General features: G+C 37.1%; 1 protein-coding gene across 50 annotated transcripts in view; it reads left to right on the forward strand.

Moving 5' to 3' along the window:
• Nucleotides 1-18,592, forward strand: part of LOC127505576 (polymeric immunoglobulin receptor-like) — a 75,961-nt gene that overhangs the window by 16,693 nt on the left and 40,676 nt on the right. Inside the window, exons 1-20 of one of the 50 annotated variants that reach the window (XM_051881262.1) lie at nt 2,002-2,167; nt 2,266-2,565; nt 3,166-3,513; nt 3,632-3,937; nt 4,049-4,363; nt 4,452-4,745; nt 4,822-5,127; nt 11,852-11,902; nt 11,986-12,039; nt 12,123-12,176; nt 12,260-12,313; nt 12,397-12,450; nt 12,534-12,587; nt 12,671-12,724; nt 12,933-12,986; nt 14,550-14,603; nt 15,441-15,494; nt 15,681-15,761; nt 15,879-15,925; nt 16,403-17,622. In XM_051881262.1, coding sequence (XP_051737222.1) covers nt 2,116-2,167; nt 2,266-2,565; nt 3,166-3,513; nt 3,632-3,937; nt 4,049-4,363; nt 4,452-4,745; nt 4,822-5,127; nt 11,852-11,902; nt 11,986-12,039; nt 12,123-12,176; nt 12,260-12,313; nt 12,397-12,450; nt 12,534-12,587; nt 12,671-12,724; nt 12,933-12,986; nt 14,550-14,603; nt 15,441-15,494; nt 15,681-15,761; nt 15,879-15,925; nt 16,403-16,717 — 2,901 coding nt within the window. In that variant the 5' untranslated portion in view covers nt 2,002-2,115 and the 3' untranslated portion in view covers nt 16,718-17,622. Of the gene's footprint in view, nt 1-1,995; nt 2,168-2,265; nt 2,566-3,165; nt 3,514-3,631; nt 3,938-4,048; nt 4,364-4,451; nt 4,746-4,821; nt 5,128-11,851; nt 11,903-11,985; nt 12,040-12,122; nt 12,177-12,259; nt 12,314-12,396; nt 12,451-12,533; nt 12,588-12,670; nt 12,725-12,932; nt 12,987-14,549; nt 14,604-15,440; nt 15,495-15,680; nt 15,762-15,878; nt 15,926-16,402; nt 17,623-18,592 lie in introns of those variants that run through there. The other 49 variants (XM_051885004.1, XM_051885068.1, XM_051881358.1 and 46 more) reach the window with 49 other exon arrangements.

Below are 18,592 nucleotides of genomic sequence, written 5' to 3' on the forward strand. Positions count from 1 at the left end.
TCTATAATGTATTACAATTTGGAAGTAACTTGCACAACACTGTTATGATAGTTGTGATAGTTATTGTTCTTGACAGTCGACTTGACAGAAACAATGACGCCAGTGAAATAATCAAAGCAGTAAATCAGTCATTCTCATCTTCCATTGTCAGTGCATGATGGGAGTTTGTCTCTCTGGACACTCAAGTTTTTGTACAGACTGTTGAATTAAACATTATTGATGGCTTATAAAAAAATGAATAATTAAAGGACCGTCAATAGAAACCTGTTGTAATGAGCGCTGAATTACAGCAGAGGGCAGCAAAACATCATGATACTGTTCTACCCATAGATGCGTATACATAGATGCCTTATTAGCGGCTGTTTCTGTGGCATGATTTTTTCCCCCAAACCAGTTCAGCAGAAATCCCGCCCTGGAGCCGATTCTAAACATTTCATTGGACATAATGATTGCCTACACCCAACACTGATCCCTAAACCTACCCGTCACTGTAACCTCAGCCAATGAAACTGGTTGCAGGGCGGGGATTTCCACTGAACCATTTGGGAAAAAAAATCACTATATGTAAGTCGTCCGACATTTTGGACTGGTCAAAGCCGGTCCGTGAACACTCGAGAGCGAGTTGACTGAACGTCTGCAAATGTAGAAGCATGTATGAATATCTGCATCTGTAATAGACTTCAGCAGATGATTTCGCTAAACTAACACAAGAAGACGAAGACATCAGCTAACACAACACTAAAAAGTTACCATAGTTTAAAACCCTGTAAGATTGAGCTAATACATATAAAAACACAAACACAATTCATTCTCACCTGTGAAAGGTTTTCCCATTAATTTGTGAATCTCAAGTGTTCTTACTGTGAGTGACGACATGTTGACTGTCTCAAGATGGCGGGCGCAGCGACATATCTATGGTCCTATTCACCTTATTACAATGTAAGAGCGGTTCAGCCATTTCTAACTTGAATAGGCTTCCAGTCTCATGAGTTTCCAGTTATTTTAGCTCTACAAAAACTGTTTATGCTGCTTGATATTGCAAACTTTTTTATCTTATGAACACAATGGTATGTAGTGCAAATAGTTTACCGTTTACTGCACTTTGTTATTCTTCTAGTTATTTATCACAGCAGCTAATGTCTATCGTATGCCTTGCACATTCAAAGAAAATAGCTTAGCGCGTCACAAAATAAAGTGGACATGAGTAAAAGGGAGATAAGTTTATCTATCTATATGCACTTAAAGCCTCAATGTGTGTCAAGAGAAAATGGTTGCAAGAGGCTGTGGATTTTGATTTAATATAAATAATATAATATGGGGTCCACAAATAGATTGAGATGTGAATGACAATCACTAGCCCCTGTTTTCACAGACAAGGCCCAAGTCTGGTCCTAGACTAAAATGCATGTTTGAGCTGTTTTCAATGAAAGCAACTTGCATGGACATCTCCTAAAATATGTCAGTGCCATTGTTTTGTCTCAAGATGATCACCAGTAATGTTTTTTGTTTGTTTGTTTTTTTCTAAGGTATGTTTATATAAGCTACTTAATTGCCCCAACTGAACTAACTAAAGTGTAATCCTGGCTTAATATAAGCCCTGTCTGTGAAACCAGCAGAGCCTGGTCACAGGGTTCATCTCAATCAATTTCTAGGCCTTTTACAACATTCAGTGCACATAAGATTCTCACAGTGTGTCTGTATGCTCTGTTATTGTAAATGTTGGCATGTTTTAAAATGATTGACGTCTAATAAAGCTCTACATTCATGCCAGTTTTTATGATGAATGCAGGATGAAGCTTTTGCATTCTTCAGTCAGTCTTTATGCGTATGCTTTTATATTAATAAACTGATGTGTCATCTGCCTTGTGTGATTCTCTGCATGTCTTTCACACATATCTTCACACTTACCGCCCTGTTAGTGGTGCAGTTGGGTGGAACCGTTATAGAGAACAAGGAAGCAGAGACATGAGAAAAACCAACGGAGGATGTGTGTACTTCTAATAATAGTGACTTACATCTTATTCAAGGAACACATTTGATCAGTTCTTGCTGTCGCTGGATTGTGATCGGATCTGTTTTTTCTCTGGATATCTGTGAGACTGAAGTCAATCTGGAATGAGGGCTGCCATCATCATCTTCATCTTCATCACTCTCTGCCTGATCTCAGGTCAGTTCTTTACTGGTCAGTCTGGGTCAAATAATATATTATATGATCTAGATTGATGATATATAATAACCCAGAGCAAATGAACTTGTGTTTGGCAGGTCAGGTACTTTGTTTCAGTGTGTTTGGATGCACTGGAGGGAGTTTGATGTTCAAGTGCCCATACCAGAATGATCAACATAAAGAGAAGCGTTTCTGCAGAGACAGGAGCTGTAAGATGGGCATCAGTACTGAGCTTCAGCGTCACTGGGTTTATAACGGGAGATTCGCTCTGTATGATGATGAAAACAGCAGATTCTTCACTGTGTTTATCAGGAACCTCAGCAGAGAGGATGATGGGGAATATACATGTGGAAACAATCAGACATGGAGTCGTGATGTTGAGTTAAAGGTGAACAGCGGTATGTGTGATACTTTATAACTTACAGTAATTATTTTTTTTATTATAGTATGAGAGAGCAGTACGGAAGATTGAGTAAAAATGATCAAAAATGAATTGCTGAGCAAGTACATAAATCAAAGTTCCCATGCCTTACTCTGATTCACATCAGTCAGCTTATAATAATGATTCATAATTTGAGCTGTCAGGTCAGATTATGCAGGGAAAATGGCAGTTTTGTGTTATTCATCTTGGCTTGTTAATGTCACTTCTGTAAAGAGAAAACTGTATGTACCTGTATGTACATTTTCAAGATATATTCCTTGTAAGATGTTTTTCTGTCAATATGTCTTGATGTAGAATGACAGATCTGCTCTGATCACAGGCAATAAATATACCTAAAAACAACCAGAACCCATGTTTAAAAAAGAAAAAAGAAAAAGAAAGAAAGAAAGAAAGAAAGAAAGAAAGAAAGGAAAAAACTCTGCAAGGAACATGACATTTTATGTGTCAAACAGAGATGGCGATAGAGATGCCAACGTTCCCTAGAGCACCTTTAATAATACTAATAATGTTTCATATTTCAGTGCATGTCACAAGGTTTTGTTGAAATCATTTTCAGAGTCTCGTTGTGGGACGTCTGTTATCCTGGACAAGTATGTTGGACAAACAATCACTTTCCACTGTGAATATGATGATAAGTTTAAATCACACACCAAAGTCTTCTACAGAATGAATGTGGGTCCTGTCCATGTGCTGAACAGCTCACAGTCATCACAATCATCTGAGGAGAAGTTCATTCTGTCTGACAGTTATGAAGATCATTTTAATGTGACCATTAGAGACATTTCTGCAGACGACGGAGGAGTTTATTCATGTGGAGTGGAGAGAGACGGATCAGATGATCGACCTTCAGAAACATCAATTACTCACATAACCTTCATTAAAGAGATTCAGCTGAATGTTAAAAGTGAGTTTAGTTTATTTTTATTTAAAGAATTTTTACAGCTCTAAATGTAAAAAGAAAAGTAAATCCCCCCTGACTTTTAATAATTTAACAAATCAATACATAAATCTATTTTTTTCAGGTCGAATCACTTCTGTCCTGGTTCAGGCCTACTCCAGTAAATCCATCTTCATCACGTGTAAATTTCCACAAGAGTTCAAAGGAAACAAGAAATTCATCCAGAAAGATCCATCACAGAAGATCCCTGTTGATGAACAGAATCAATGGGTCCGTCATGATAAAGTTCACATGTATGATGATTCCAGTGAAGGACTTCTGAAGGTTTTTATCAGTGATTTAACAGCAGCTGATGAAGGAACGTACAGGTGTGGAGTGAATATCGCTGGTGATGATCTGTTCACTGAGGTCAAACTCACAGTAAATCAAGGTAAAGAGATTCTTTCGGGAGATTCATTGGACGCTTTCTAGCAGTTATATTGAGAGGGGGGTATATTTGATACTTTTGATATTATATATTTTTCATTGTTTTTGCGTATAGTTGATCATTTTCATGCATCAAGTAAAGCATCTGCTGTTATTGGCGAAAGTGTCAAACTCACCTGCGATTTCCCTGAGAAACACGACGAGACCTTCAAACACATCTGCAGAGAGAACGAGAAGAAGATATGTGAGAACATCAGTTCATCAGAGCAGAAACGCTTTGAGTTTTCTGTCAGTACAGCAGGAGTTTTTACAGTGATCATCAGTGACGTGAGCGAGAGAGATGCTGGAGTTTACTGGTGTGGAGCAGAAACCAGAGACACACATCTGACTTCTGTCTCTCTCACCAATCAACATCAACTCACTGTGACCAGTACGTACAGTAACCATAAACCAAATAACATATGCATACATTGCAGGATATAAACACTTTCATTCTCTTTGACTATTATTGCCTCCAGCAGTTGGACGTGAAGGAAATTCATCAGAGATCAAATGCCCTTATAATGCAAAACATGCAAAAGAAGTAAAGCATCTTTGCAAAGGAAAGTGTTTCACTAAAGATGCTCAAAATATCATTCAATCAGATGAATCCCATGTTAATAAACCAAAGATTTCAGTAAAGGATGAGCCTGAACTCAATCTCTTCACCGTGACCTTGAGTGACCTGAGAGCAGAGGATGCTGGGATATACTGGTGTGCAGTGAAAGATGTGTTTAATCTTCCCTATGAACTCATGATCATCATGAAAGATGGTGAGGGTGTTTTCTGGAGAAAATCTCAATGTTTCTGATCATTCTGTTATCACACTCATATTTTTCTGCTCTTCAGCGGTCACTCATGAAGCGTCTGTCGGAGGATCAGTGTCCATCAGCTGTAAGTTCATCAGGAATCACATGAGTCTCCAGAGGTCGTTTTGCAGAGGAGATCAGACGAATATCTGTGTCCGAGACGGAGTTCGTGTTTCATCGAATAAGAAAACAAATGGGCGATTCTCTGTGACTGATGAAACCTCAGCTGGAGTCTTTACTGTGAACATCAACAACCTGACAGAAGAGGATTCTGGGAAATACTGGTGCGCAGAGGAGAGTTCTGGGTCGTTCATATTCATTGAAGTTCATCTACATGTGATCAGAGGTAAAATACTCTTTCATTAAAAGGATCATTCACCAAGAAATTAAAATTTGCTTTCTTCAAATTAACACAAAAGAAGATATTTTGAGAAATGTGTTGTTTCATTCATGCAGTCAAAGTCAGTGGTCTAGTGGTGGACTGGCCATCTGGAGCTCCGGGAGTTTTCCCAGTGGGCCGCTGTACAGTGTGGGCCGGCCCATTGCTACATAAATATAAAGAAGGAAATATAGTTAATTTACATAGCCTATCTTCCGTTGGCCCAGATGAATGGCCTGCACAGCCCAATCGATTAAAAAAATTCCAATTTAGCGTGCTCAGACTCACTGCAGAAGTTTAAAAGTGCTCATCAATGTCAAAATGTTTAAAATAGCCAATCGAATCGAAGGCGGCGGGATTTACTTTTCACAGAAGCTGAGCTGCGAGCCATTTTTTAATGCTTGAAGAATGCAAGATGAGGTAAAATATAAGCAGCTGAACATGATGAGATAATACAGCAATATTTGCCAACTGTAAAAAATGTTAAATGACAGACATTAATTTCCAGGGATGCAAAGTACTACTAGCTTTTTCAAATTTCTAATTTTTAATGCCATTTACGCTATGTGTCACACAATGTACAAAGAAACATTAACATAGCAGATTTCAGCATGTCAGACAGAAGATAAGTGTGAATGTTTGTCTGTTTCCAGGGTTTCTTCTGTAATTTCACTCGTCTAAGAAAATGATTCATAAAACTCTAAAATATCGTTCTCAAAGTTGTACTATAACAGGGAAAATCTGACAACTTTCACTTTCAAGAAAAGTGTCATATATTAATATATATATATATATATATATATATATATATATAATTTGCTAATTACAAGCCATGCATTATTTTATATACACACTGGTGGTCAAAAGTTTGAAATAGTAAACTTTTTTTAAATGTTTTTGAAAGAAAAAGTCAGAATTTATTTGATCAAAAAAAAAAAAAAAAAAAAAACAGCAAGAACACCAATAGAAATATTACATTTAAAATAACCAGGAGCGGTTTCTTCATTAGGGCGATTGGGCGATGCACCACCAAAGTGAGAACCACAGAGTTACGCTGTCACTGCTCTAGACTGTTTGTTCTGCCTCTGGATATAGGCTATAGTCCACTCAGCATCAAGTCACGTTCTGTGGAGTACCGCCTCTTTTTGGGCGATTTCACTCTAGCCGAGAATCTCCCAGAATGCTCTCATAGAGTTCTTACTAGAACCAGGAAATATGACCATATTAGCCCAGTTCTGTCAACACTGCATTGGCTTCCTGTTAAACATCGTATAGATTTTAAAATCTTGCTAATTACTTACAAAGCACTAAATGGTTTAGCTCCCCAGTACCTGAGCGAGCTCTTAATGCATTATAGTCCTTCACGTCTATTGTGATCTCAGAATTCAAGCCAGCTGATAATACCTAGAATATCAAAATCAACCGCAGGCAGTAGATCCTTCTCCTATTTGGCACCTAAACTCTGGAACAATCTTCCTAGCATTGTTCGGGAAGCAGACACACTCTGTCAGTTTAAATCTAGACTAAAAATGCATCTCTTTAACCTGGCATACACATAACACATTATCTACTTGTATAATTTAAATCATGTAAATTGTTAGGCTGCATACATTAGGTCAGCCGGAACCGGGAACACTTCCCATAACACCTGATGTATTCGCTACATCATAAGAAGAATGGCGTCTACGCTAATATTAGTCTCTCTCTGTTTATCAGAGAGAGACCGGCTGATTCCTTCCGTAGTCAGCCGGATCCAGGCCGTATCCAGATGAGATGAAGGACCTGCATCTAGACATGATGATAACGCTGATGATAACGCAGCCCTGATGTTTCAACTAATCTATCCCCTGTGAAGGCCCCTTTCCCTTTCCTTTCCCTACGTATAGATAAAACATTATCAAAATTATTCCAGTTTGCATAGATCCGCGGGCACAACTAGTTTTTCTGTATTATGCGGACCAGACAAGTAATTTGGCAATATCACTTTGTAAAAAAGATCAAGCTTTTGCGCACATACACACTCAAATACGCAAACCTATAGACTAAACACATAAATGAACGGCAAGAATGCATTAAAGGTCTTCGGTTTTCAGTAGGAAAGGTGTCATTTAAGCGGCCCCTAAGTTAATAATTAACAATTCTTACAACCGAAGTGATTCAATCAAAACCAACTTTAGCTCGATAATAATATTTTCTTAGATCTGCTGTACAGTCAAAACAATCTGTCCATTAATTTTCATATTGTCACTGTGAAGCTGCTTTGAAACAATCTGTATTGTGAAAAGCGCTATATAAATGAAGATGACTTGACTTGGTACTTTCATTTGTCAGGATTATTTGACGAATAGAAAGTTCAGAAGAACAGCATTTATTTGAAATATAAATAATTTGTATAAATTATAAATGTCTTTACTGTCACTTAAATCAATGTAATGTGTCCTTGTCGAATAAAAGTATTCATTTTATTTTTTTATTTTTTTTTTAATCTTACCCCAGACTTTTGAATGGTAGCATTTCACGTTTCCCCACAAAAATATGAAGCAGCACAACTGTTTTCAACACTGATAATAATCATAAATGTTTCTTGAGCAGCAAATCAGCATATTAGAATGATTTCTGAAGGATCATGTGACACTGAAGACTGGAGTAATGATGCTGAAAATTCAGCTTTGATCACAGGAATAAATTACATTTTACTATATATTCACATAGGAAAAAGTTAATGTTTCACAATATTACTATGTATTTATTGTAATTTTCATCATCATATGAATTGTTACTCTTTTCCACAGTTTTATTCCATAAAATGACAGGAGATATTAAGCTCCTGAATGGACAAATACAGTGCTCGAAGTGGGCCGGTATGCGCTGATACACAGTACCGGCACTTCTCTATTTTTACCTTTAGCCAGTTTTCCTTGCGTACCGTCACTTCTGACATGTTGCATGTACAGAAGCCCGCCGTGCCCTCCCTTCTTCAGAAACGCGTTTTGAATCGAGCTTACTGGCACTTTTATTTTTCCACTTCAAGCACTGGACAAATACTATAACCACCAGAAAGGCACCATAAAAAAGACTTCTAGACCAGGGGTTCCCAACCACGTTCCCGGAAGTCCCCCAGCACTGCACATTTTGTATCTCTCCTTTGTCTGACACACCCATTTCAGGTCTTGTAGTCTCGACTAATGAGCTGATGATCTGAATCAGGTGTGTTTGATTAAGAAGACATGGAAAACATGCAGTGTTGAGGGCCTCCAGGACTGTGATTGGGAACCCCTGTTCTAGACCATACTAGAGCAGTGTGTTATATGGACTGATTTTAGTGATATTAAACTGTCCCTCATATGTGAAAGAGCAGTGTGTCTTCAAAATTATCTGCATGTACACCAGGAAAGACTAATTATAATGTAAAGAAGTATATGCCAGTCATTGATTAATAAATGTCGTTAGTTGCGGACCGGTTGTGATGGGCCGCTCTGTGCCAGAAAGTCCAGGGCCACTTTTTAGCCCCAGTTCACCCCTGGTGGGGTCCAATGGGTTCAGTGACCAATGTTCTTTAAAAATAAAAATTGTGTATTGTGAAGAAAAAATAAAGTTATACAAGTTTGAACGACATGAGGGCGAGTAAATGATGACAGAATGCACTTTAAGAAAAGTCTGTAAAAATACTGCTAATATGAAGGAATTTTCCATATTAATGTTTTAGGGTTAAAGGAAATGGCTGTATAGTGATCTGGCAGCATCTTTTCTAGCTTTCTACAGTTTTTTTTTTTTTTTTTTTTTTTTCTTATAGTGTGATCATTTTTGGATGTACTGTCTCTTTAAAGCAGCATGCTGCTGTAAAGTCTGATGAACAGGGTCATTTTCACACCAGCTGAAAACCACAGACAACAGGAAGCACTGGCTACTTCTTTTGTGTTTTAGTTATTTAGTCCAGTAAGGTGCAGAAAGAAAATGTTTCTATTTACAGATGTGATTCATTTTACTGCAGACAGATCACCCAGATATGACCCTTCACCTTTCTGTCATTCCAGACTCGATTGCCTATTTGTTGTTGCTGCTTTTTTGTGGAGCACAGAGTTTGGAGTCACACAGCTCTTTTCCATACAATGAAAATACAAAAATTATGCACTAAAAAGCTCTTTTGTGCCAACACATATTCAAACAGGTTCGAATATGTTTTTTCTGTGACTTGGCACACTTGATATCTTTCACCCTATGTGATCTTGCACCCTCTACTGTACAATTTAATGTGAACAATCTAATGTAAATTTGCATTTCCTTCAGCCTGAGGGATATTCATTTCACTTCTGGTGTGAAAGGGTCTTTACATTTGCCAAAAATAGAACTTTGTTTTTATACTAACAAAAAACAGCCCATCCCAAATGAGAAAAAGTAATGTAAAACATTACTTTCCATAGAAAGTAACTAAGTAACGCAATTAGTTACTTTTTATAGGGAATAACACAATATTGTAATGCATTACTTTTAAAAGTAACTTTCCCAAACACTGGTCACTATTATCTTCTGAAGCTGCTTTACAGCTAAAATTGAATTTATTTCATAATTAATTAATTTTACAACATTAAAGGGATAATTCACCCAAAAAATTAAAATTTGCTGTTAATTTACTCGCCCTCAGGCCATCCAAGATGTAGCTGACTTTTTTATTCAGTAGAACAGACAAAACAAAATTAATACCCATGGCTCCTGACAATACACTGAGGTCTTAAGAAGTGAAATGTAGTGATTTCGGATTAGCCTCACACGAATGTAGTTATTTATGGTCTTGAATATTTTGTATTAATATTAATATTGATTCAGAAGATTCCTTCCAATATCTCGGGGCACCAGACAAAGAACAATCATGGAAGATTGTTGACTGAATTAGAATTTTATAAACTGGAGGAATTTTATCATCTGACCAATCTGAAGGATTTGGTGAGATTCGGGCGAGCTTGTAGAGCCTCTGATTATCAACACAAGAATGACACAGTTTGCAGTAAAAATGAATTTATTAACAAAAAGATATACAAGAGTAAAATATCACACTCACTAAATACTACTAAGAAAAATGACTAAACTACTAAGAAAATTGAATCAATAATCAAACAGATACTACAAACTACTACACAAATGGACATTAACAAAATGAATGCCAAGTAGATGAGCAACGGATTGGACGAAGCAATGAATGGGTAATTAGCAGTCTTTGGGGGAGTCAGCTGTGGTCTTTCTGGATGCTGGTATGAAATAGTAAATAAGCATTTACTATGACTACAGATAACGTGTCTAATGTATCTATCTGTGTGCGCTGACCCTAGATAAACAGTTTCTACACAAATAGCAATCTCATATAGCAACAACCTCATGCCAAGGCCTTTGGGAAAAGGTTTGGTTAGCTTATATTTACGTTTCACTTGGTCAGGTGATCAGTCCGGCGACAGGAGACGTCTTCCACTGGTATCCTACCGTTTGCAGTGTGAGACTGGATTTATTTCCAACAGCTGCAGAGCTGCACTGAGTGCTGGAGGTCTTTGTGTAATCCAGAGAACTGTAGGTCAGATGGTGGTTGATCCGCAGGATCTTCTGTAGGTTGGAGGCACTTGAGTTATGGAGGTCGGGAGCTTAAGTCCTCTGCAGAAGCAGTTGGGCTGCTTGAAGGTCCGTGCGGTGAAAGGTTTACTCGCAAGAGTCTCACCTTGGTCGTGCTGTTGTTCTTCCCTCGTCAGGTCAGAAACTCAGAACAAGTGTTTGTTCACTTAGGAAAGCCTTTATTCCTTCCCGTTGGGGAGGGGATTACTAATCCCCGCCTTTTCTGCAGTTGTGATGTGATTGGGTCGTAGCACCCCAGGTGTCCGCCCATCACGCCCACCTTTACATACTGTGGAACTTGTTGCATTGTCCCAAAATACACAGTTAAATAAGACAGTGCCTTTAGGACCTTGAAAATGCTTTATTTCTTTTCCAAACCTTTCTCAAAGTCCCTGTGGCAGTGTTCTGAACTCATAGAGTCCAAACTTTGTGAATTGGTTGAGGTATCACATTTCTGTCTCAGTGGGTGCAGTTGCATTGGCTTTTATTCCAGGTGTGGTTTCCACTGTGTGTGCACAGCTCCCTGGATGAGTAAAAAGATATATAGGTCACGTTCCTTACAGTATTCCTGTCCATTTTTGGTGATTTCAAGCCAGTATGTTTAGAAATTGTCTTTCTTTGTTCTTGCTGTGCTCTAGCCAGAATCGGTTTGGTGGCCTTGAGAGTCCATGATTGTTCACACATTGGTCTCAGGTATGGAGGGCTAGGATGAATAAAGGCAGCTCGTGATGAGATTATCCTGTGATCAATGGGCTGTTAATGTCGTCTTTTCTGCCCTCCACCTTTGGCAGTCCTGATTACAATAGTCCTTTAGCTGTCGTTGAGGGTCCTATCACACCCTTTTGTCTTAAGCATAGTGAGACAAAATGATTCTTGTTTTGAACTTCTGTTGTGAAGCTCTGGTGCCATCATGTCTGCTGTTCACTACAGAAACGATCTATGCGAAGTCTATGCAAGAAACTGAACATTATTTCGTCAGTACACAATAAACTTTTCTGTTTTCAGTATATCGTTGTCATGTAAATATACCTTCTATACATAAAAGAATTTGTTCCTCTAATTTGACCATCGGTGCTCTATGATTGTGTATTTTCAGAAACGACATCTTACACTAAAAGAGAAACATCCCAGGATAAAGAAAAGTCTGGTAAGATCCAACAGTGTGTGATTTCTTGACAGAATTTGTTCCTCTAATTTAACCATCGGTGCTCTACGATTGTGTATTTTCAGAAACTACAACATCTTACACTGAAAGAGAAACATCCCAGGACAAAGAAAAGTCTGGTAAGATCCAACAGTGTGTGATTTCTTGACAGAATTTGTTCCACTAATTTAACCATCGGTGCTCTATGATTGTGTATTTTCAGAAACTACAACATCTTACACTGAAAGAGAAACATCCCAGGACAAAGAAAAGTCTGGTAAGATCCAACAGTGTGTGATTTCTTGACAGAATTTGTTCCTCTAATTTAACCATCGGTGCTCTACGATTGTGTATTTTCAGAAACTACAACATCTTACACTGAAAGAGAAACATCCCAGGACAAAGAAAAGTCTGGTAAGATCCAACAGTGTGTGATTTCTTGACAGAATGTGTTCCACTAATTTAACCATCGGTGCTCTACGATTGTGTATTTTCAGAAACTACAACATCTTACACTGAAAGAGAAACATCCCAGGACAAAGAAAAGTCTGGTAAGATCCAACAGTGTGTGATTTCTTGACAGAATTTGTTCCTCTAATTTAACCATCGGTGCTCTACGATTGTGTATTTTCAGAAACTACAACATCTTACACTGAAAGAGAAACATCCCAGGACAAAGAAAAGTCTGGTAAGATCCAACAGTGTGTGATTTCTTGACAGAATTTGATCCTCTAATTTAACCATCGGTGCTCTACGATTGTGTATTTTCAGAAACTACAACATCTTACACTGAAAGAGAAACATCCCAGGACAAAGAAAAGTCTGGTAAGATCCAAAAGATCTGTTGCTCAGTTTGAGTGAAAGTCATTTTATGATATAAATGTTAAGTGTTGATGTACAGCATGTGTATGAATGCTTGTATATGTCATAGTCTCACCTTGTTTCTCCATGACAATCCCTCTGTGTGATTTCTTGACAGAATTTGTTCCTCTATTTGGTTTAACTAATAAAATCTTTGATTGTGTATTTTCAGAAATTACGTCATCTTACACTGAAAGAGAAACATCCCAGGATAAAGAAATGTCTGGTAAGATCCAACAGATCCATTTCTCTTTCTGAAATGAAATTGATCTTATGCTATAAAGTTAAGTGTCGGATGTACAGCATGTGTGTGAATACTTGAAGAGTTTGCAAAAACGCCATTTAAAAAAAAAAAAAAAATGCTGTGCGTTGTTTTGCCGGTATTGTCCACTGTCAAGGCATTTGCTTTTGCGAAAAAGCGACTGCTTTTACTAAGAAACAAACTTTTAATCAGTGGCGAGCGGTGACTTTTTTAACCGGGTATGCTGGGTGGTGCGTCATGTAAAAAAATGTTATGTTGAATGGGTTTATAGCTAATATTATAGCTAATATGCGAGACGCTCACGTTCTCAGTGTTAGTTTACTCATTTGCTTGCTCATGACAAATAGCAACACAGCGAAAAGTATTTCTAATATGTTGCACCTTTTATTGAGAGTAGCCCATATTTACCTGTTGAGACGTGACTTCACAAGCACCTGTAAGAGCTTTTGTGATGTTTGAGTCGACCGAGAAGGCGCGACATGCGAAAGGTGCGTTTGCAAAATATGCTGTATTTTTGTAATCCGCTAGGTGGCGCTAGTGTCACAGAAACAACATACTTCACATACTTCAATGTATCAGTTTAGGACACAGATCTAAATCAGACACGACAAATAAAAAACACCATGGCGTCAATTTAAATGTATGCCAGAAGCACTTTTTAAATTAATAATTAAAAATAAGTTTAACATAATAAATATTAGCAGTCTATTATAAATAAAAAACAAAATGTAATTATAATAAATATAAGTAGGCTATAATAAATACAAATATCAGTATTCTTTAAAAAATAAGTTGAAATTGTGCAAACTGATGACTTTTAACAAACGCAAAGACTATCGATTAACATCCTCTGATAGGCCTAGTTACAGTAGGACTGTCTTAAACAAGTTTTGACAAGTTTTCATAAAAAAAATTCTCTATGGAGAAAATGAAATACTATGAAAATAGTTTTAGTTATGATTTTTTCCCCCCATTTGGCTAAGTCTAGTTAGTTTTGTATCAAATACAATGTGATTTTCGGTGATCGAGATCTGGCAGCAGCTCATTTTTCCTCTTGGGCGAGCGATCTGCTCACAGCTTATCCTGCCCATGAAAACTCCCATAGGAAAGCAAACCAATGAGAACGCGCTACATTGATGACGCTCCATAACAAAAGCGCGAAGGCGCAAAAGCTGCTGAAGATCAGCTTACCCAGAAGTCTCTGTAACTTGCAGATTTAAAGAAAATGTAAGGAAGGAAGTAGTGCTGCAAAAAAGAGGGTTTTAAAGACACTCTGCTGTTATTTCTTATTTATTTACACACTCGTGCCATATGTATGTATATATATATATATATATATATATATATATATATATAAATATAATTTTGCATTTGCATTGTTCTTGCATTCCTTGTAAAAGGAGTCTGGCAAGTAAAAAAAAAAAAAAAGCCAATGCGACTCGAGCTTTAGTGTGTCCGTAGAGGGTTGTCAGAATTTGTTCCTGTAATATTTTTGACCATCGGTGCTCTATGATTGTATATTTTCAGAAACAACATCATCTGACAACAAAAAAGAAACATCCCAGGATAAAGAAAAGTCTGGTAAGTTCCAACAGATCCATTGCTCAGTTTGAGATGAAAGTGATGATGCACAAATGTTCACTGAAGACACTTGCAATTGCTGAAAAAGAAGATAACAAAAGTCAAGGGTCAAGAGCCCAACTAAATCAAATACGGATCACCATCGTGGTGACTTCAAATGAAACATTTTCAATAAAATATCTTCTAAACCTCTGTTTATCTCAATAAGAGCTTCTGTAGACAGATGACAGAAATAAAGTCAGTCTGGTTAATAATAAGTGAAGCTGGTAATGCTGTTTGTGGAGTTGTTTAATCAAATCTTCAGAGATTTAATGTCTTTTATCTTCAGTTGATTTCATCTAAGGCTATGGCTGAAGAAAGTTGTAGTTTCTTGTTTCTTGTTCTTGTTGTTTCTCTTTCCTTCATTGATTCTGCTTATTAAAAGCAGGTGTTTGAATGTTTCAGCAACATCATACTAACCTTTAAATGACATTCTATTAACATTAAGGAAACTGAACATTTTTAAGTTCTTGGAATGTTGCAGTTCTTGGAATGTTACAAATCAATGTTGATTTATAACATAATGCTAAGTTGTTAGTAAAAAAATATGTTTCAGGAACATCATACTAACCTTAAAACAACTTCCATTTTAATGTTTCCATAACCAAAACTGAACATTTGGAAAACATTCTTGAAACAAAAATTTGTTAGCTGGGTAGTTACTGTCTTCTTTCATTGTACAGAAAATATTATTCAAACAATCGCATTTGTGTTCCACAGGTGATCTGAGTAAATAATGACAGAATTTGTTCCTCTAATCAATTTGACCATCGGTGCTCTTTGATTTTGTATTTACAGAAACAACGTCATCTGACAACAAAAAAGAAACATCCCAGGATAAAAAAAAGTCTAGTAAGATCCAACAGATCCATTTCTCAGTTTGAGTTGAAAGTGATCCTATGATATAGCTATAAAGATGAGCATCAGATGTACAGCATGTGTATCAGTGCTTGTAGATGAATGTCATGTGCTCACCTTGTTTCTCTGTGACAATCTCTTTGTGTGTTTTGTGTGATTTTTTTTTTTTTTCTATGATAGTTGCAGTTTATGTGGGTTTGATCCTGCTGGCTGTGTGTTTAGTGCTCGTGTTGCTCAAAATAAAATACAACCGTAAACACGGTGAGACACTCAACCTACTGCATTTTTAGTAAATTTGAGTTTGTCTGCTGTTCAGAAATTCACAGTTGAAATAATCTGGCCTTTTCTCAGTCTCAGAAGTTGCTCTTGTTCACACAGGAATCATTTCATCATCAGACAGAAGAGAGACAGGAGATCATGAAATGGTGAGTTTCAGAGCTGATCTGTGCTTCAATATGTGCAAGGTTGTCAACTCTCATGTGTTTGGTGTGAGACATGCTTTCAGGCTCTGCCTCACGCTCTTATGCTGCCCAAGTAAATCTCACGCCAAATTAAAAAAGCTAACATGCTGCACAGACGGTTTGGCGTATGACATCAAGAATCATGAGAGCGACTTGAAAGCTGTGCTCTCATGGTGTTTTGATGTCATATGCCATTCGGTCTGTGCAGCGCTGCATGAAGTTGAACACACGTCCTGCCATGGTATGGGTTGTAATTAAACCAGTGGTTCCCACACTGGGGTATGTGATGTGACAGAGGGGGTATGCCAACAAAATGCTGAGTTTTGCATTCATTCAATTCCAGCTAAAGTCAAAAGTTGGCAACCCCGATATGTGAGAAGTTGGTTTGTATATGCTGTATGTACACCTTTGAACTAAGACTTCATGTTTTTCTTCTTACAGGCTCAAGAAGAGATTCAAGACTCAGATCCTGCATCAACTCCTCTCTATTCGACAGTCCAGTTACCCACAATCCTCTCCGATTCACAGAATCCACTTTACTCGACTGTCCAGTTACCCACAATCCCCTCTGATTCACAGAATCCACTTTACTCGACTGTCCAGTTACCCACAATCCCCTCTGATTCACAGAATCCACTTTACTCAACTGTCCAGTTACCCACAATCCCCTCTGATTCACAGAATCCACTTTACTCGACTGTCCAGTTACCCACAATACCCTCTGATTCACAGAATCCACTTTATTCAACAATTTAGTTACCCACAATCCCCTCTGATGGGCCCCTGTATTCTGCTGTCAGTTTCCAGAAGCATTAGAATCTCTCAGTGATGCTACAGTCACCGTCAGTAATGACCAGATTCACTCTGATTACGCATCTGTCAAACACAGCATCACGCCAAACTAATATTATCACTGGAGTTTTTTTTTTTATTTTTTTTTATTAAAATTAAGAATCATGTCAGTGACTGAGAATATAATGACTGAGTTTCTGCAACAATCACTCGGTTTCATTGAGCAAATTATTGAGCGGATGTCGACACCTACAGGTCACTGTTGGGAAAGAAGCTGAAATGTTTCTCTCGGGGACTGAAGGAAATGTTGACTTCTGTTGATTTTCAATTTATTTTTTTTATTTTTTTATCTTCAATCTCTGTAAGCATCAGTTCACCAGAAGCATTATGTTGTGAGCAATAAGCCGATCTGTGATGAGCGCTGCAGCTCGGATCAAGAGAAAGAAAATATCTGTAATAACAGACAATTTATCATTATAAATGTACTTGATGTCATATATGTCAGTGTGTTTTACTGGGATGTGATGTTTATCACACTGAGGAAAATAAGCCTCATTTACAAGCCTCCTTCACTAAGTTTAATGTATTTTAGAAATGTGAAACTCAAGGAAAGTGCCTGAAAGGCAGTAATAGATATATAAAAATGTAATTACATTACTTAACTAAAAAAAGTACTGTGACTTGCCAATACTGAGCAGCAGAATATATTTAAATCTTCAAAAGAACAAATAAAAAAAATGCTCTGCTTCTGTTTCTAGTAAATTATATTAATGATCATGCTTGTGTTCTGCTTTGAATTATTAATATATGTTTGTATTATTCTCATTTATCAATAAAAATTTCTGCTCAATAAATGTATATTTATGCAATCCTGCAGCCGTTTTCATCGATCATTCTGGTATCCAGATATAAAGGTGCATTGGAGTGATGTTTCTAGTCTTGGTTTGCTGATTACTTAAATATTAAATTATATTTCACCTATAATTGAAACCAACCGTAGATGATTCAACAGTTCAGCATTCATCATTTTCACAGAGCCAACAATATTTGTAATATACAATGCCACATGTATTATAAAACTATTAGGAAACAAGCTCTAGCAGTGTGTGTGTGTGTGTGTGTGTGTGTGTGTGTGTGTGTGTGTGTGTGTGTGTGTGTGTATTGCATTAGTTTAAGGGTGTTGATGGTTAGGTGAAAAGAGATGTGTTGGTCATCGAACACTACACTGTAAAAAGTAATACACTCTACTCAATAAAATTGTGGCAACAGATTACAAGCAATATTATTAATTAAATTCAACATATAAGAATTGAGTTAGAATTAATCAAATTAATTCCTTAAAAGTCAGCCATTTAAAATGTGTAAAATTAGCAAACACCATTACAAAAACCCCAAACTAACATAAAAACCAAAGAGTCATATAGCCCAACTAAATGAAACACGGATCACCATAATGGCGACCAAACATTTTCAATAAAATCAACATCAACGTCTGTTAATTCTTGTGTTTCTCTTTCCTTCAGTGATTCTGCTTGTTATCATCAGGTGTCTTCAATGTTGGCAATAAAAAATAAAGAGTTCTTAATTAATCTTTTAAATGGTTGACATTTAAGGAATCAATTTGATTCATTCTAACTCAATTCTATTTGTTGACTTTAATGGATAATATTGCTTGCAATCTGTTGTCAAAATTTTATGGAGTAGATATAGCACAATACTTTTTACAGTGTAACATTACTTGCTGTTCTGGTTGGTGTCAAAAAATTATAATAAAAATAAATTACAAGCAAATAGTAAATGCTCGCTATCTGTCATTATATTTGTGGACCATTGGATACC

The sequence above is a fragment of the Ctenopharyngodon idella genome, chromosome 1 (genome assembly GCF_019924925.1).
Source record: "Ctenopharyngodon idella isolate HZGC_01 chromosome 1, HZGC01, whole genome shotgun sequence".
NCBI classification, from domain to species: domain Eukaryota; kingdom Metazoa; phylum Chordata; class Actinopteri; order Cypriniformes; family Xenocyprididae; genus Ctenopharyngodon; species Ctenopharyngodon idella.